The 19,878-nt window shown below is 40.6% G+C and overlaps 1 protein-coding gene across 3 annotated transcripts in view; it reads right to left on the bottom strand.

Moving 5' to 3' along the window:
* kcnma1a (potassium large conductance calcium-activated channel, subfamily M, alpha member 1a) overlaps positions 1–19,878 on the bottom strand; it is a 138,950-nt gene that overhangs the window by 28,731 nt on the left and 90,341 nt on the right. For all 3 annotated transcript variants that reach the window (XM_071514998.1, XM_071514999.1, XM_071515000.1), the window contains exons 10-19: positions 15,266–15,376; positions 15,015–15,120; positions 14,551–14,633; positions 14,387–14,456; positions 13,630–13,785; positions 12,950–13,059; positions 12,713–12,781; positions 11,205–11,216; positions 8,037–8,123; positions 7,830–7,906 (exon numbers count right to left, since the gene is read on the bottom strand). In XM_071514998.1, coding sequence (XP_071371099.1) covers positions 7,830–7,906; positions 8,037–8,123; positions 11,205–11,216; positions 12,713–12,781; positions 12,950–13,059; positions 13,630–13,785; positions 14,387–14,456; positions 14,551–14,633; positions 15,015–15,120; positions 15,266–15,376 — 881 coding nt within the window. The remainder of the gene's footprint in view (positions 1–7,829; positions 7,907–8,036; positions 8,124–11,204; positions 11,217–12,712; positions 12,782–12,949; positions 13,060–13,629; positions 13,786–14,386; positions 14,457–14,550; positions 14,634–15,014; positions 15,121–15,265; positions 15,377–19,878) is intronic.

Below are 19,878 nucleotides of genomic sequence, written 5' to 3'. Positions count from 1 at the left end.
AGTCATCATGGATAGAGATGTCTTACTCAGTCTGGTGGAAAGAGGAAGGGAAACGGGGAGAGGAAATCCAGCAATCCCTGACTGACAAAGCACCAATGCACTCTTTCACTAAACTCACTTTGTTCAGACAAAGTCAGAGTTAAAAAGCAAAAGAAATCTAAGACAGAGGAGGCTTTCCTGAAATCCTACAGGGGGTTGAGGGAGAAGTGAGATCAGTAACCATGTAATGGCCAGTAATTGGTACCGAGGGATATCAGCGCGGGCCGAACTACAAGAGGCCAAGCCAAACTCATCATGGCACGTTTGACACTAATCTAGGCTGAGTCGGCAGACGGTGGGAGAATGTTGAGGAGGAAATCAGATCTGTATGTCTGAACCCAAGGCTTTGATAGCTAGGCCTACTGCTGCCATGTCTAATTGACAGACAATTTAGTATTTCCCATCCACTCAAAGGGGGAAAAAAAACGGGGGGGGGGGGTTCCCTGCTGTCTTTAGAGCCTTATTCCTCTTACCTTTTCTTTATCAAGCCAACATCACTTTTTTGTGATCCTCATTTACAGTTTTTCTCCCTACCCCTCCCTTCTTCTAACCCCTAACATCTATTCTGTCAGCCAGGATGTTTCAATGTATTTGCCTTGGGCTCTGAGAGACTACAGGATCTACAGGAGAGATGCATTACTTTAGATAATTTAGATTAATTCCCCACAGTGGTGATTGGAGTTGTAGGCTGACTAGGATTATATTAAAAAAAATTAAATCTCTTATGGTGGAGACACACTGCAAGGAATTTTAAAATAATTGCACACCAATATTTCTGTCCCAGCCAAACCTTTAAGGTCAGGATAAAAACTATAATGTGAGACTCAGGCCCAATCACTAAATTTACATGGAAAAGTGTAAAAGGTGTTAAATGTAGTCAAAATCCTATATTGTGAAGTCCTCCATGCTGATTGTCTAAATGACTAAGTAGTTACTTGTCATCCATCATGATCTCTCAGAACAATATCACAAATCAGAACGCGTTGTACATTTGTGTACATTTTGAGGTTTGGCTGTGCGAAATCTTCAAAACACGATTTTAGATGTGAGATTATCATCATTAAGCTACTCTGAAAACTTTGTACAGTTATTCAGTGAAGTCCAGACAGGGGTAAAAGAAAATCTCAAACAAAGGTAAAGCTGGTTCAACTGAAAAGAAAAGTATAGAAATTGCAAACAGTGTTAGCTTGGAGTTTCCCCCAAAACGAAAGTGGACAAAATACAAATGTAACAAACATCATCATCAACATACAGTAAAACACCTGCAGAATAATATACTTTCACAATAAAGTAGCATGTTCCAATATTGTATATACAGACATCTTACCTTAAACAATTGAAAATACACCAAACACCAACTCTCCAATAGCACTACTATCACACAACTGCTTGACTGATGCAGCATGCGGTAGCCACGTGTCTAACACCTACACTACAGCAGCACCACAGAGCCACACCACTGACCCACCACACATATTGAACTCATGAAAGAAAATGTATAAACTTAAATGTAATAAATACATAATAAATATAAATTAATATTAAATTAAGTAAATTAAGTAATTAATTAAATGCCAAATCAATGAAAATAGTAATAATATTAAATAATGTATATTAATAAAAAAGAGATAGATAGATAGATAGATAGATAGATAGAAAAATGTAAGAGATAAAGAAGGAAATAAACAGCTAAGAAAATAAATGTGGAGATAAACAAATGAAATAAAAAAGCAATAAATGCGATCAATTAATAACCATTAAACAAAATATACATTTATGTAAGCCACAGCTACACAAACTATGGAGTCACAATAAACAAAGCACACCACATAGACGACATTACGGGTAAACACGCACACGCACGGTACCTCCGCATGGTATACACACACAGAGCACACACCACAGACATGTAACAGCATGTGTTGGGCGGTGTAACTTACAGGGACGTAAAGTGGTTGCGCAATCATGAACAGAGACAGAGGAAAGTGGGTAGGCCCTCTGAAGGGTGTCCATGTTACTATGTACACTGCCTGACATGCAAGAGCAGTCTTGCTCTGAACGGCCGCAATCAAAACAACATGCCAGTTTCATTCGTTTGTAGACGGACATCTTGGCTACAGTCATGTTTTGGGATGAGAGGAGAGGAAAAGCAGCAGGTTAATGGCAAAAGGAGAAATATTCATCCAGGGGAAGTTGGACGGTAACTTCATCATAAGTGGAAGCCTTAGCTGCCTGCTCCCACAGACTTGAGCCCCGGCTAGAGACCAGCGTACAGCGTAAGACACACAACACACTTGAAGCTCTGATGTTAATTTAAGCTTCAAACAAAACCTAATTCACCAAATCATCAAATTTAGTTTTTCATCATTTTCTTGTCTGAGAAAGAATCAATACAATTTGTACACATTATTGGTGTAATAATAGTATTTTTCCAAATGATTGCTTGTACGTATTGACATAGTCTCAAGAGGTCAAGCTGTGTGCTAAGGCCGTTTATGCCATAACAGGTCAAAAGGCAAAACTATAACAGTGGGGAAAGAGGGGTAAGGAGAGAGGGGAGAGGGAGGGAGGCATTCAGGGAAGAGAGGCATGAGCAATGTCTTCAGCAGCAAACTTCATACAATGTTTCATACATTTGTACATCCTCTATCCATTTGGCTAAAGGAGTGGATCACGTACCTGTATCCCATCATGCAGCTGTAGCGGCCCTGTCCATGGCATCACACTATTCTACTGGCTAGTCTAGCCATTTCATGCTATAATTACAACTGCTGTTTCACTGCTCCACTCCCCGAGGGTAGCTTCACTCAAATGTACATGTGTGCATAAATGGTGCAGGATGTAAGTAAAACATTGTAATTACATGATGTATGTGAAAGTGACAATATTATATTTGTGTGCGCATTTTTCTTAGAAAGTGTGTGTGTCAATTTATAAATATCTGTATGGTTTATTGCCCCCCCACAATTAAATCAGGGGGAGGATTACGAATTGGTCTTTTCTCTTTGTTTGTTTGTCTGTCCATCCCTCTGTTCATCCATCAAGCGCAATATCTCAGACACAGCTGATTGGATTTTGACAAAACTTGGGGAAATGATGCATCTCTCCTGGCATTTTCAAAATGACAAAGATTGTTTGTTTGTTTGCCAAAATGTCACACGTAATATTTCAAAGACTACTGATGAGGAGGAAACTGTACTCTAGCATTTTCAAAATGACACTGATTGGCTCAAGGGGGGCACTACAATTACAGATCAAACCATTGATTAGATTCTGACAAAACTTGAATGATGCATCTCATCATTTTATTGTGTCATTTTTAAAAATTCCAAGGATTAGCCGAAGGGAGGCATTAAATCGTTTGTTCATTCGTTGTGTCCATGTGCCATGCACGATATCTCAGACACCACCGATCAGATTTTGGTGAAACTTGGAGAACTGATGCATCTCACTACTGCACTGCATAAGGGTGCGCTACAGTTACAGGTCAAAAGGTGACATATTTGTTACTGATCGCCTATAAGGGGGCCTACATCATTCATGGGGGACAACATATGTACTGTTGCTTTATTTTTACAAGGAGAAGGGCAGATGCAACTGCAATGTCGTATTGTAAGTCCATTGCCTTGTATCACAGTATTTAGGTAATGCTAATTTTCAGTAACCACCCATGTACCAGGTTGGCATACGTTTTAGAGGTTAGGTGCTTCTTCATGTGAGATGGGAAGCAATGCTGATACTGGGAAACCAGCAACTCCTTGACTACTAGTCAGCCTGCAGTCCATGTACAGTGAGCAGCTACTGTATCTACTGGACACTGTTTATGCTTATGTGTGTGTGTGTGAGCGTGTGCGTGTGTGTGTGTGTGTGTGTGTGTGTGTGTGTGTGTGTGTGTGAAGCCCTGAACCCCAAGGGGAGCGGGAGTGAAAGTCCCCAGAGCAGCATCTCTAGATTGCTGTGACTCTGGGCAGAAACAGTCCCTGGTCCCCATTCTCTCATTGCCAATGTGCAAACACACAGCGGACTAATGCTGTCTGGCACCCTTACAGAGACACTCTCATTGGACAGTGTCTTTACGTTCGACTCTAAGTTGCATCTGAAAATAAGATCCTGAATGAAATAATATGGCTTCAGTTTCTGGCCAAGGAAAGAATGGGAAGCGCAGGTCATAACCCATGGAATGAAGGCTTCAGGGACTGTTGTTTCCTATGGCATGCACAAGTGCCTTATGAGCATTTCATAAGCATGCAGAAAGAAAGGCGGTTTTGGTCTCAGCAACTAGGAGAAGTATAGAGATAACTGTTTACAGTATGAAACAGTTGGGGGGCATGGCAGACGTGAGCAGTGAGGCTTTCGTTTCATGCTGGAATCTGTTAACTTCAGAGTTTTTGGCTGGGCATTCGGAACACAGTATATGTATGGTACAATGTTGGTGATTGACACATGGGAGGGGAGCAATGGAGAACAAAAGACACACACACTGACGATGTTTTTGACTTCACAAATACCAAACTTCTGGCCTAGAGTTTGAGGGTGTCCATTTCAGGGCATTCTTAAAGGAGGATTCAACATGACTGCTGCCCTGATTAACTGTCTGCGTGGGTTTGGTCAGTCGTCAACTTCTATAATCCACCATGGCACAACATACTAAAACAGAAGCTATCAGGGCACGATGTTGAATAGGAAGGATGTCCCAAAGACAGCACCATTCTAGTACATCCCCCTAAATCAAAAACTACACTATTCAGCAAGAGTGCAAGGAAAATGATACCGAATTCAAAACCATCTGAAACATGGATACGTCAAATAACAATCACAAACATACCATCTTTAACTCTGTTGGTAGCTTATCACAATGACAGGATAGAAGAGTACAGCACACAAAGACCATTTTCATCAGAAAGGCAGACTTTGTGTACAAACACACATCCCTCACCAACCCTCAACGATATCATATCATGTAAACAGAAAACATCAAGGACTACAAAATGAAACAAACACAAGGAAATTAATTTCTCAAACTGTAGAATCAGTTTTTGCTGAAATGTGGCACCACAATGCACAGAAACACACACACACACTTGGTCCTTGCATTCTTGCTGAATAGGTTTCAGGGGATTAGAGAGTATCAGTTTCCTCTACAGACATGACTCTGGCACGGCACCACCATCTGGTGGCAATCTAATGCTATGGCAGCTAATACTGTGTATTGTTGGTGGACTTTCCACCCAGTGTAGTGTGTAAAAAAGGGCCCAACAACTGTCTGGAATTGAAATGCACAGGACTGGCTTGGTGACATTTCAATTCTGAAAGGCACTGATGATCTCTGGAACCTCAACTGGAGCTGGGCGAGGACCCAGAGTTTTACAGAATGGGGCTAAGATCACAGGGAAGCGGGGCAAAGGGAGGACCAGATTGTTTTGATTGTGTTTTGGCAACCTAGCTCATTAGAATTTCAAGAACTTCCCACAAGAATATTTTCTGCTCTCTGAAAGTACAGCAGCATGCAAAAACTGGCTTTGACAGAAAGCAGATAAATTTAAATCTCAGTGGTTCTTGTTCATTTTCTTCCCCTTGTGTTTTCTAAATCTGCGATTACTACTTGACTTTTCAGATTTTCGTCACATTTACTCTACTTTTTTTGGAGCACGACACTAGACAGGGGTTAATGACAGCTAATGACATAAGACTTACAGCAGATTGGGTTTCAAATAACAAATATGAGTTTGTTTTAATGACCAAATAGTGAGGAAAAACTGCTGAGTTCATGCACCTAATCTGATTAAGTCACACTCTACTTCCTTGCCATTTCCAACTAGTCAGAGCATCAGCTGACTGGGCCAGTGATGAGAAGGCCTGATGCTGGTGTGAGTTTGATTTCTGCTGTATCGGTTTTGGTCTGGTCTGAGAACAGTGTAGTGATGAGAGGCGGGGAAAGGGATGCAGAAGCTACACTGGTACATGCAACATAGATACAGTATACTATTGGCTGAAGAGGAAAAAAACACTTGCACTGCACTCTGGGTAATAGGACACCCATTTTCTTTTTACTCACAATAAATCACTACCAGTGAGTAGTTAAAATAAAGTGGCGTTTTCCAGTGGCAGCAGGGAAGGAAATACATCAAAAGTGTGTCAATGGTCATAAAGAAACATGGAAAAAACAACAAAAGAGAACAAAACAGGCTAGAACAGAACATAGGACAGACTTCCATTGGAGTAATGGAACTGTCATCTCCCTAAATGCAACTCTCTTGTTGGCAAAAACTGTAATAAGATAAAACATAAAGCCATGTCTATCAGTGGGGTCTGAGACATGAAGCCAATAAGAAAGCAGAGAGTATACCAGTTTATCTCAGTGAAAGTAGAGTCTGAAAAGCCTGTGATTCTCGCTAACTGGCATAGCAAAAATTGTCTGAATAATTAAGATGACACAGACAAAGGAAGGAAATGGTGGGTATCTATTTTAAAGCCAGGCTTTGTTTGTAATAGGCTGCTTACTGTAATTGTCTGTGACCTTTTGTGGATATACGGGATATTCACCTGAATTATTTATCCAGTGGCTAACATGTTCTGACAAGTGACTACTGTATATAGGTCAGATAATATTCATGCACTGTTCCTGCATTAATGGTAATGTTATGTCAGCATATGAAAATCAAGACCATTCATTGAAAACAGCAATTTCACTGGCCCATCGTGCAAATTGCTGAATTTAACACTTAACGGGACACAATGTCTAGGTTTTTAGGCGTAACTGCGTTTGACTTATGACTATTCATATTGTAAAATTACCCAGACATCAGCCATAATCAATTATGCGTCAGTGTGTGATGTTACAACACCTGAGACTGGCGTCATTATCTGTCTTTTCACCCTATCACCCATTATCTCTTATTGACATTACATCCATGTAAGGTAGGTAGGTGATATTCTCTCTCAATGAGTGCATTTGCATGCCAAAAGCATCCACATGCACATAGACAATAGCTCATATCCCAGTTCAGGTCTTTTTCGCCCTAAAATTTTATATGCAGATTAAAATCCTGTTTATGAGTATCCCTCTATACAGTACATGAATAAAGAGAACATTCTGAATATTATCATGGAAACAGAGCTCATGGGCTCATACAGACCACAAAAAAAAGTAAATTGGACATACCTCAGTTGCTATAATTTGGGTTTTTCATAGGGAATTGGGATAAGAATTTACATAGATTATCGTAAATGGGATATGATGTTTTCAAGGGCCAACTCAAAAAGTATTTATGTAAATCAACTCAGTTGTTTATATTGATTTCACTGTTGTTTGTATGTTCAGATTTCAATCAATAAAATTATTTTTCTACCTTTCTCACTCATTGTGTGTCTAGTTTCTCTACTCTTATGATCTCATTCATGGCAACACATTATCAATTAGCATAATTAAGGCAGTGATGTAAAGATTAAACCAAAAACAAAACAGGCAAAGATGACAACACCTATAGTTTGATTGGGAAAAACAAAATCAGATATTGATTGTTGATCATACCACAATGGATGTTATGGAAGTTCAAATGGGACCCATATTAAACACTGGAAGAATTCTGTTTCCTAAGGGTATAACGGTATGATTATATATACCTTTAAATGAACTGTGCCACAGTATATAAGAACAGTGAGAGGTATAATATTACATCCTAGCAAAACCTTGAGTATAGTGAGATAGACAGACGCTCAGGTAGGTTTGGGGGTGAGAGGAAGGGAAGGAGGGGTACAGATGGGGCGACACAGAGGCATGGGGTACTCACGTCGTTTGCAGCCACACTTTTTGATCCGTTTGGGGTCTGTGATGTCATCATGACAAGCTTTGCAGTAGAAAAATGCTCTGGAGGAGAAACAGCATAGATATTCAACACTTGCACTAATTCAACCTGTCCACTTCACAGCATGAGCCAGTGACCGCTAATTTATGTAGGATTTATATATTTTCTTGTTCGTCAGGATGGCAGGGTTACCTCTTTACTTCTTTGGCATCACTGGCGATAAAGAATCCCAGTGTTCCCTCCTGCATCTTGACATGGTTGCCCGGGTTGATGAGGATGCTGGGTAATCAGAGAAATAGACACACCATGCTCATTAACACCTGGACAACCCTCTGCCACACAACCACAACATGCTAATCAAGAGGAATGGTACACACACTTCTAGAAGGTTTTAATCGGACCTGAACCTGCACTGCCCATAAGGGTCTGGACTGGGTTTGTTCATCCTTCTCAACACATCATCCCATTTTGAGAGTTTGGGTAAGAATGCAATCTGTTGTGTGAGGCTACTGTGTGTGTGTTGCTAGTTATCACAAACACACCTGCTCCTCTCCGACTTTGGGCGACTTTCTGACGTTACTCACATGGATGGACAGAATGTGGAACAGCATGATTGGACATTCAATTTTAATTCTTTTCTTTACAGAATGGTATCGGATTGTCCGGGTGTGAGAGGGGAGGGGGCGAAGAGGTGGGACAGAGGGGAGGAGGGCAGAAAGAATTAAAATCATGGCCATGGAGTGGTTTCAGTCTCAGCACTCAAATACAATCATCTAGTCAAACAAATGTTATGATGGCCAGTAAAACATGGCTGGAGCACTACGGAGAATGTAAGTGTTGTTAACTGGGTTAGTATTTGACAGTGGAATGCAAGGGAATGAACAGCCCTTGGTCTAGTGGCAACATACTAGGGTGATTCAACAGTTATTCTGCACTATGAGCTAAAGTAATGCTCTAGCAAAAATAATAATGTTGGCATAAAGTCCAGCAGTGGCTTAAGTCTCCTAAAAAGGCCCGTACATTAGGTATGGTGACACTGCCCCATTGAATTATAGTGTGAAAATAGTCAAAATCAGTGTCCAGAAAACCTATTATTAACTTTTAATTGGATATATTACAACAGATAAATGATCAAAATGAATAAGCTGAACAATAGCCTCACTTAAGGATGTATATCACTGGATATGAGAGTTATTCTCCATCAATTCCAGTGATTTGAAATAGCAGTTTCTTTGTGATTGGGACTGTATTTGAATACTCTTAGCGCTATAGTGACTGGCTGTATCATTCCCCATTAATTAGACTGAGACAAAGAACAACACACACACACATATGCGCACACACACACACACACACACACACCCTGGTCATTAATGGTTACCTGTGGGCAACAATCATCAATGATGTGAGTGTGAACTGAGAAACCAAAACACTGAACCCACACACCTTTGAGGGTCACACTCCCCCAGCCAAGGAGCCCAGATGAAAGAGCATGAACATTTGATTCTACTTTCCACATTTACTGTAGCTGGAACCAAAACTTTTACCTAACTATGGCAATAATACTCCTCAGACGGCTGTGTACTTTAGTCACAAAACAATCGTCAATGTAGGCTTGGAAAAACGTAACCAACCTCTTTTCTGGCCAACGTCTTTCTTACCAACTTGACTCTAAATCTGTTCTTAGGCTCAGGGTCCAGGTGAAGCTGCTACATCTAAGAAAACACATACTGTACCATATCTTTCCTCTGGGCTCTAGAAAAGGTTACGTTGGAGTAAATAAAGAAAAATATTAAGGGAGCAATTGAATCCATTATCGGGCTGTGATCAAACTGCGCCAATCATGCAGATATTAATGTTTCCACACTGCAAGAAGTAAAATGGACATCTAACGTTCGCTCAGATTGAATGGCCCCCAGAGTAGAAAACAGGCGTTACACCTGGCATGCTCTTGAGAGAAAATAAATCAAAGAAACTGATCAAATCAAGACAAATCAACACACATTGCTGCCCAAATCTGAGATTTTACCGGTGTATCCACTCTTGACTCTGACAGAGCAAGACAATTTTTTCTTTAAATCGGGTGCGACTAGTGAATAGAAGCCAAAACAGCATCAAAACCTCATATTGTGAGCAACAAGGCAAGCATCAAACACCTTATGTGATAGTGTCATAGCATGCAGTTACCAAACAGCGTGAGGAGGACACTAATCAAACAGAAAGGCATAGCCACTGCAGTACAGGTATAGGGACAGGTACGTAGATGCAGACGGTTGCAGTAACTTCTGTGCAGTTGGATTGTTTCTCAAACACCAAACTGACAGGAAGTGACCTCACTTAAGAACATCTACTCAAGAGACGCATGAGCATGGCCGTACATGGTGGTTGAGACGCACATAGATGCACGCACGCACACACACACACACACAAGCCCACATTCACACACAAACTCGCTCTCCTTTTTTGGCTAATCACACACACACACATACACACAGATACAAACATACAAACGCACAGATGATATACATTTAGCACTGAGAAGATGAGAGGGTGATGGAATGCAAAAATGAATTGTGGGGCACGTATGAACATTGTAGCCTATGGTTATTCAATTTCATTTTGGATAAACTTAAAGCTATCCAAATTAAACAGTCCCATGCTTTTCCTAATGTGTAACATGATAAAAACAAAGCAAAGACTGGTGAGGTGCTGCTGGTGTCATAAAATCATGAAAAAAAAAACATGCTATTATGTTAACCGCTGCCTACAGCAATGGAAGATAATCAGTCAATTTATTTCCAGATCGTATCCAAAATGGACCAAAACAGATTATCAGTATTTATCTACATCGCATCTGAGGTCTAAAAGATATGTGTGTACAATCTCCTCGCTAATTCAGAGTCAAAGAACCATGAAGTACTGTTCTGACAATGATTTCAAAACACCGGGAGTGAAATAATTAGCTTGACAAAGCTGATATAGGGAAACAACTGAGCAACACTGAAAAAGAACTGAAAGTGAGAGAAATAAATTAAGCAAAGGACTGGTAAAGGACAAAACTGAAAAGATCAAATAGGAGGTAGATATGGAGAGGGTGAGTGTTGGCCTTGGTACACCGACAACAGCAAAGACAAAGAAACAGCACTTCTACAAACATGTCCAATTTATCTATCCTCTCTCTGCCTGCAAAGAAGTTAGTGCATTAAGCACAAGGGACACCATAAAAAAAGAGTTAGAAAAAGAAGCCTGTTTTGAGATAGTGTTTGGAAAAATATCCTTGGGGAAACTCCCAAAGTCAGAGGCTTTAAAGTGGTGGAGATTGGGTGGAACTTTGGAAGTAAGATAAGGTAGAGGGCATACCGCTTTCGGCTTCTGCAAACAACAAGAAAAAATCTCAAATCAAACAGTTATCATGAACATAAAAGAAAAGGAGAATATAACCAACTGTCACTTATGTTTTTCTGCCTATTTAGTAGTTATATATGGCAGCATGTGGTGTCACACTCTGTGCAAAGACATACAATTTAGTCATAACGTGCTTGTCCACAGTTTTGATCTTGAGCTCCTTGCACCTAAAAATGGCTCGCAGTTACAGGCCTACTGTAAAAAATTGTAAGTTTCATTCTAGCTGCGGTCATCCTTTGACAAGGGGATGCGTAAATCAAATGGCACTGAGAATAGTGGCACTACATTTTCTAAAAAAGAACTGTAAGTATGAACAAAATAATGCCTCTGTGTAGCATTTCCAGACTCAAGCAAACAACAAAATACCCTATAAAAATGTAACAAAGGTATAACAATATCAGTTTAAAATACTGTATGTCAGCATTCATCTTCTACATAATTATCATCACCAGAATACTGAACAATTCTAGTTCTAACAATTCTAATGATATAATGTTATGTACTTATAATTACACTGAACTGTAATGTACTGAATTGGTTTGTGCTGCTGTAACTTGAAAACTTCTATAAGAAAATCTGGCAACTAGCTTGAAAGGACTGATTTTAAGACTACAGACAAAAATGTCTGCTGGGTTGAGTCCTAGTATTATCTCAAACTAGGATACATTTACGCAACTTGAAATTGCATCATGTCAGTGAGATATGAAGTGAAACTATCAAATTACATGTGCATGTATCAAGTTAAGTTTCACTTTGTGACACTATAATAACCATCTCTAAACACATAATTTACCATGGAACCTTGTTAGTGCACAAAAACATTTGACATGGGTGATGGGGGTGGGGTGGGTGGGATTTGGCAATTGAGATTACTGAAAAATAGTACTTCATGTTGTTATTGTTGATAAGACTGACATTTATGTAAAGTTAGTGGTTGAACAGGGACACAATAGAATCAAGATAAGGAAACACTTGAAGGTATCGCTGAAGCTACAGTATAATTGAAATGAAAAAACAAATGGTTATAAATGCTGTTGTTACAGTGCAGTTACCTAGTAATTGTATTATAATTTGATATGGAATTAAGTTTTAACTGTATTTCATCTGTGTATTCCTGCATGGTTTAGTAAAAGCATCAGTCTTGTGGCTGTGTATTGATTGACGCTTAGAATTATCAAATAAGGTTTTGCACTTTTTGCTGTGATGATAGACCTCACTGCACAATGTAGTAGAAACAAATTGAGCCTAAGCTTATACTTTCATTCTTTCACTTGCATGCTATCATTCATAATGTGATCAAATGGGATAAGAATATCAAGTGTGCTAAAAGTTCCAAATAGAGGATTTGGCAAAAAGGGTTCACATTTTTATAAGAAAATCAACTTGCAACAGAACGATTAGTAGTTTTCACTGTTACCCAAGTTGTACCTGACGTTACTGGAGGAATGATCCAATATACAAACCTGCTCTCTCTCTGCTCAGACTTGTATTCGATGGCGATAAGCAACAGCTTCAGCTTCACGTAACACAGCCTGTAAAACACGTGTGCATGTGCACTCATTAGAGGGAGCATATAGGTGACGGAAGTTTATTTATACCTTTGAAACTCACGTTGTCTCTCACATTCTTTTTCACTTTGGCATTGTTGGCCACCTACCACTGATAGTGGGTTTGCTGGGCGGGGAAAAAGTGATACTTACTCACAGACAGTGGGGAAGGAGAGGCCCACAAAGGCACTGGACAAATACTCTGTGTACATCTCGTTAGCCACTCCTTCCAGGTAATACTTCTGCCATGTGTCCTCCTCAATCTGACAAAAAACAAGAGTGCGGAAATGTCACGTCTAGATAAAAAAGAAGGAAAAAAAACAACGCTGTTCTCATTCCAGTAGTGGACCAATGTGGTCTGCAGATGTTCCACCGCACCACATCAGCCTGGTCATTATAAGCTGATCCATCATCTTTATGACATGAGAACAGTTCTTTGATAGCGGCAAGCACCTCTTCAATTTTGAGCCCCAGAAACACTGAACAGATTCCATATGAAATGCCAGAGTAAAATATGATGTGCCAGTCTGACTGAAAACACTCACATGGACGTCTTTCTGTGGACAAAGATGTCAAAATTCCCATGGAATTTATTGCCTTTGATAGAGCTATTCCATCTGTCAGCAGAGAACCTACTGTACTAAGAGATACCCGTACCCACTTATGTAAACCTTGCCTGCCACCGAGTCCAACTGCGAAATAGTCGCCACAGCATCGGAACAAAATCGTCTCATTTACAGAAACGTAATGCGAGCATTCATTAATCTGTATTTCTTCACTCTGTTGAAAGGAGTGATTGAGACAGGTCGTGCTAATCTTGCGCTCGGTGTTACCTCAATGAAGGACCTCATGGAGAAGAGGTTGGCCAGCATGGTGGACAGGCCCTGCGCCAGACAGCTCTGGGCGATGAAACCTGCCTTCAGCTCCGCCAGGCAGATAGCATCGTCACCCTCCTTCCAGTTCCAGCTCGGAATGTTCAACAGATGGGCCTTCGGAACGGGACGCAGACACAAGAGGTCACAAGACACTGACTATTGTAGAAAAATGATTTGTCAAAAGTATTATGAAATCAAACTGCTTGGGATGCATGATTTTGATAATAAAGGATTATCTTAGCATTTACATTTTAGGCATTTAGCTAACAAACTTATTCCTTAGTGCAACAGTAGCAGAGGAAGCTTAAATTCCTAGATCACCAAACTTACAAGCAACCAAAAATAAGAAATGCAAAGGTCACGGCCTTAGCGCCCTACAATATTCCTGCAACCACAGAATGATCAGGTTAGAGCAAAGTGCTCAGATAAGGAATTGAATAAGAGCGAAGCAGAGAAGAGAGAATGGATTCTTTAAGAGAGAGATTAGACTGAGTGGAGCGGGGATATCAGTCTGTGGGGAGAAACTGATGTGAGGTACTTCATGAGAAGATGAGTTTTCAGCCTATAACGGAAGATGAGGAGTGACTCAGATGTTCTGACTTAAGTGGGAAGGTCATTCCATCATTGGGGAGCCAGGAGGGAGAACAGTCAAGACCAGGTGAAGTAATCTTGGTGCACCATACTGTATGTAAGTTGTGTCATATCTAAAACTTACCTTATTGTGATATTGGAGCATCTGTGTGATTATTCTGATCTTTGGATGGTAGTTCTTGATCGAGATGACTCTAGAAGGTGAAACAACAGGTGGAGACGTTAGACGAGAAACTTCTGGCCCCCGCTCATCAATTTCCACTGATTTCAAAGCAAAGCACACCACACCTCATGATGTTGGAGGCGTCCTCGGCATCGGGATCTGGACAATATTTATTGGCTAGGATTAGGCAGGCATCTGCTGACTCGATCTACGTGTAAAGGAACAAAGGAAGAGATGAGAAAAAATGTAACGTATCTCAGTATTCATTTACGAGCAGTCAATACTTCAAACAAACTGCCATCTATCTAACATTAAAAGCTTTGAACAGCAAGTGTGCTTAGCTCTGGCCAGTACAAATCATTGAGTCATACATCCGCTGAAAGTGCACAGCCTCCAACTTATAGTCTTAAGTAAAGATGGTGTCTCTTTGTATGAAATCGTATGACAAGTATACATTGTTGATTGATCTATGAAAAGGCATTTATCTAATAATCTGTTGGCCAGCTAGACCGCAGTCCAACATCTGCAGTCTGTCATTTCATCACATTTCATCTCCCTGTGAGGCCAAGGGTCATGTGACAAACTGTACCTTCACACGGGCCAGATCGTGAGGGTTGAGCACAGATCCCTGGTAGAACTCTACTTGGGTAAAGTGACGTTTGAACAAGGCTTCCAGCTCAAGATTAGGGGAAATACTAGCACACAGAGAAAAGGGGAGAGAGGGGTTAGTACATGAACTACTGTACGAATACTTCATGTATGCAGTTTGCCTGTGCATTGCTTCAAGTTTTACGGTCGTTACTACCCTACACTGTGGTGAGGAAGGAAAAGTGAACTTACTTATGGAGAAAAACAATTTCTACATTGACATCATCCCTGTCCTTGTGTAGGAAGTCTTTGAGGAAGTTGGAGACACTTTCGAGGGTAATATGACCACAGACCACAATATGCCTGGAAGGGGGGAAGAAATCATCTTGAGCGGGCAACATAAATCACTACAGACACTGGCATGCCTCCCAAAGAAAATCAGTCATACCAAAGCACTCTAAAATCTAACTCTCAAATATAGAATGAAAAATCTATATACATGTCAAGAAAATGTCTTTTCAAAGCAAACAAGTAACTGAGTTATATCTTTTTTGCCATAAAAGTGAATATTTTCCCCCATGTAATGAAAGTGGTTAAATTCTGCACGACAAGTGCAATCAAACACTCAACTCTGAACCACTTTAGAAAACCTAAGATATAATCACACAGCCCACAGTGGTTGGATTGTCATCCGTTCTCAATATAAAAACTGTCCCTTTGGCCAAACCGCCCCTTTGTGAGCTGAATGGATGTTGACAAAGACATGTACATCAATATGCTCATGCTTTTATACAGGACATTACTAAAAGCTTCCAAAATGATTTGGAGGCCTGTGGTTGACATAAATTCTAAACAGGACCTCAGACCATTTGACGGGTCCCTGGCAAGATACAGTAGTGCGTTACAGCAGAGGGATCTGTCAGATGGTGCACAGGCTGATTACAGCAGTGAGGGAGAAAGAGGTTAGATTGGACTGATATTTGAGTTGAGGTTGTGTCCCTGTTTGTCCTCTGACTGCACTCTAGGCCATAGTGATCTAGTCCAAAGGACGGCTTCACATTTATATGAACTTCAGTGATGAGACCCTTGTGGACAGATCTGATGGTCATGGTCTATATGAAATATTAACTTTCACAACAATGAAACTGGGTTGAGTAACTTGTGGTGCTTCTGTAAATATCAGATTTTAGTGTCCCAGAACTGAGAATAATCCTTTCAATTTACATGATCAGACATGTATCATTCACCACATTGTTAATGGTTTTATACTCTTTTTCTTCTATTTATTTGTTCACATTTATGTTATTGTTTTTTATTTTATTGTTTTTATTTTTAATTATATTGTAAAGCACTTATTGATAAGTCCTCTATAATTTATTATTATTGCTATTATTATTATACGAGTTGACAGATTGTTTAAAAGGGAACTCCCTGACAAAGTAAGCCAAGTATCAGGATTCAGCCATGTATGATATGCAATTTAATCACACTAATCCGGCGGATTTAAGACACTTTATACGCTTCATTTGCACTGTGGTAAACTGAACTACCCTTCCGGAGTTAAAACTTAAATGTCACCAAGCCCTACGCCAAACCCCTAAATGAGAAACCCAAACATGCTCAGTAGAATCCAGCCCTTATATTGACATGGATTAGTGTGGACACTCAGCAGACACCCTAATTACCCTATGGAGACCTGTAAGGCAATCTGTGTAATGACAATGGCCTTATCCCCTACTTAACAGGATGTGCCAGGAGACAATTGAACCACTCTAGTTTTGAGTCCCTGGGTTTTGGAGGACTTTGCAGCTAAGACTCTGTGTATTAGGTTACTCTTTCCTAAAAAACACTGTGGTCATATCTGTTCACTGTTCAAGTCCTTAATCATCAAGCTAGATCCGCTCTAACAGATCTCCTGTGATCCAAAATCATGCTCTCATACACAGGAAGGAAGATCCGGCCAACACATTAACCTTTAACTGTTGACATCTGAAATTTTATAGAACATTATTGAATTCTGGACTCTGCAAGTATGAGGGAAATTGAAGTCTTTATTGATGTCAGATGAGAACCATAGTCCAGATCACTGAGCGTTCTACTATCCTGTACCAGATGGACTGGGTAGGGCTGAGCTGAAGTGGACTTGGCAAGGTGACGGGACAGACATATTCTGGGTATGGCAGTGCCTGGATGCTGCAGGACATAATGGTCTTCGCAGATGTCGCCTCTGTCCTTTAAGAGAATCTAACGAGCAGCCATGATTGTATGGTTGGCCAGAGTTGAGCAAGGGGCCGTGTGGTCTTACAAGCTGATGAGCTGAGATCTCTGTGGGCAGCCAGCAGTACTTGGCAGAAGATGTCTCTCATTTCAGGAGACGAAAAACATCAGTCATGTTTTCCTATTCCCAGTGTCCAGATGCCCTCCTCCAAGGGTACAGTGAATACAGGGATTTGTGTGGCGTAGTATGTGGTTTGTTTGGGTTCAGCATTAGGTTATGAATTGTGCGTACGCAAGCACACACTTAAGCACATAGTTGAAGACATAAACACATGTATACAGACACACACACACGCACACAGACACACACACACACACTCACAAATGCAGACATCTCTGACTCCAAGTGGATGATTTATCAGCAAAGTAAAACGATGCCACTGACAATTTTTCTTCCTCTTTAATAAAACTATGTTTATGTCCCTGATTTGAAAGACACTAATTAAGTCTATGTTCAAGGGGGAACTATTGTTAAGATATTATGCTTCACTTAATTGACGTCATTAAAGTTGGCCCGGTTCTGCTGATTATTTCCTCTTTCTGTGTGCCAAGAGTGGCATCAGCTTGAACATTGTATCATCTCAGAGATTGTTGGCTAATAAAGCACTTAAAGAGGATATGGTAGATAATTCAACCATTTATAATTGCTTCATGAACAGAATACCTCCCCTTTGGATAACCTCAGTGTACAGTAAACCCCAAACCAGACACATTACTCAAAAATCAACTGGAAAAAAAAAATAGTACTGCAAGGGCACAGATTTTATGAGAAAACCATACACACCAACCCAGGAATCAAAACAGGTGTTGCATAGCATCACGTTAAAATGCAGAACAAAAAGGGGACATCATAGAGCGTGCACAAAAAGCATGCAGTCAAGGAACATCCCAGGATGTCATTGGGGGTGCATCGAATACACACATAAAATGAACAAACAGAGAGCTCAAACATCAGCAACAGAGGTCATGGTACTGCTCTAATCCTTAGGTTAGTGATAAAACTTACTGGGAGAGTCAACTTCAAAATACTGCAAATCATACAAGTTACTTTTATTTTGGCGTTACCTGTCTGTGATTTTGTATCCACATCTTTAGGCACCAACAATTGGTGTAATTACCATCTCCCACAATGAATGTCGGGGATCAGCAAGGCTTTCTGTAGTCAAAAAGAATTCAGTGTGTGCTCCCAATAAATAATACATATACTGTATACTTTCTTGGCTGTACAGTACTATGCAGACTTCCTAGCAACTGAACCAGGCGTATGGTTTACCATTATGTAAATGTGTGCTTGTGTGTGTGTGTGCATGTGTGTGTGTGTGTGTGTGTGTGCGTGTGTGAGTTCATGCCTGATAGTGTGGGAGTCTCTGGGTCTCCACGCCTCAAGCTGCTAGCCCTTACAGTAGATATTCAAAGGTGTATGTCAGGGTTCAGCCAGGGTTGAAGCCAGTTTCCGTGCCAGCCCCTCTGTTGAAGTTGGGACTAATGGAAACCACAGAGCCATAATGGAAACCACAGAGCCCCGAGTGCAGTGGGCGCCAACACAACGCAACACTTGTCATTATTATATCAGCATATACAGTCTGAGCTCTGTCACTGGGCTGACGGGTGCATGCTACACTGCACAGAGCCCCGTATGCAACACTACCATGAAACAGAGCTTCAGTATGGATCCAATAGAATGCCTCTCACTCCCAAATAACCCTCAAGGCCAATTTCAAATGACAGCACCCAGGCACAGACATGAAACAAGGGTTAAATTTAAAATAGATCATAATGTATCATGACCTCATTGTTTGTGAGCGCTGTAATCAGTCGAATACTTGTAATCTCTTAATCTCATTTCCATGACACAAACTTTTTTTGTGCTGACATCTACTAAAATGATAATGCACTGAACCCCGATGGCAATCATAAAGCCACATGACAAACGTGTTTTGTGTATGTGTCAGGTTCTATACATATACACGCCAAACACATACATATCTAAATGATTATGTGAAGAGCCTGGTGCCAGTCGAAGCCTGTGTGTTTGGTGGGTATCTCCTGATTGTTACCATATGTATGTACTGTATGCCTGGCCAGAAAGGGAGATGGAAGGGGCGTGTGGAGGGAGAAAATAAAGTGTGTGAGAGAAACTAGTCCTCGGTTTTGACAAGGCCTTCTCTCAACACCCATCTGTGAGACCAGGCTGGGGTCACTGGCCAAACATAACATCTCATCAATCTTGTCTCAATGACAGGCAAACATTATCAAACAAAGGCTAGTTTCTAATGCCTCGTTCTACCGCTGTCTCCCTAGAATGTGCCCCCCTGAATAGGGAAGTGGCTGTGAAAAAGATGGGGAGAAGATGGGAATAGAGAGGCGGAATGAGAGAGAAAAGACAGCATAGTAATAGAGACCAGAGGAGAGAATGAGAGGGAAAGAGAAAAAGAAAAAAGGAAAAGTAAGTCTAACTTTCCTACACTGGACACACTTGGAGAAAGATAGGTCTGTGTGCTGAATATCAGTTAGGTTTGAGCCACAAGAGGAAGGGAACAGTACTATACAGTAAGTACTGTGGTTATCTTGTACAAACAGTAAAATGA

Source organism: Centroberyx affinis, unplaced genomic scaffold, assembly GCF_046629955.1.
Source record: "Centroberyx affinis isolate AG114_WGS23_722 - 3 ecotype Tasmania unplaced genomic scaffold, CSIRO-AGI_Caff_v1 ptg000292l_1, whole genome shotgun sequence".
Classification (NCBI taxonomy): Eukaryota; Metazoa; Chordata; class Actinopteri; order Beryciformes; family Berycidae; genus Centroberyx; species Centroberyx affinis.
Note: the sequence above shows the minus strand (reverse complement) of the source record. Positions and strands in the feature narration are given on the sequence as shown.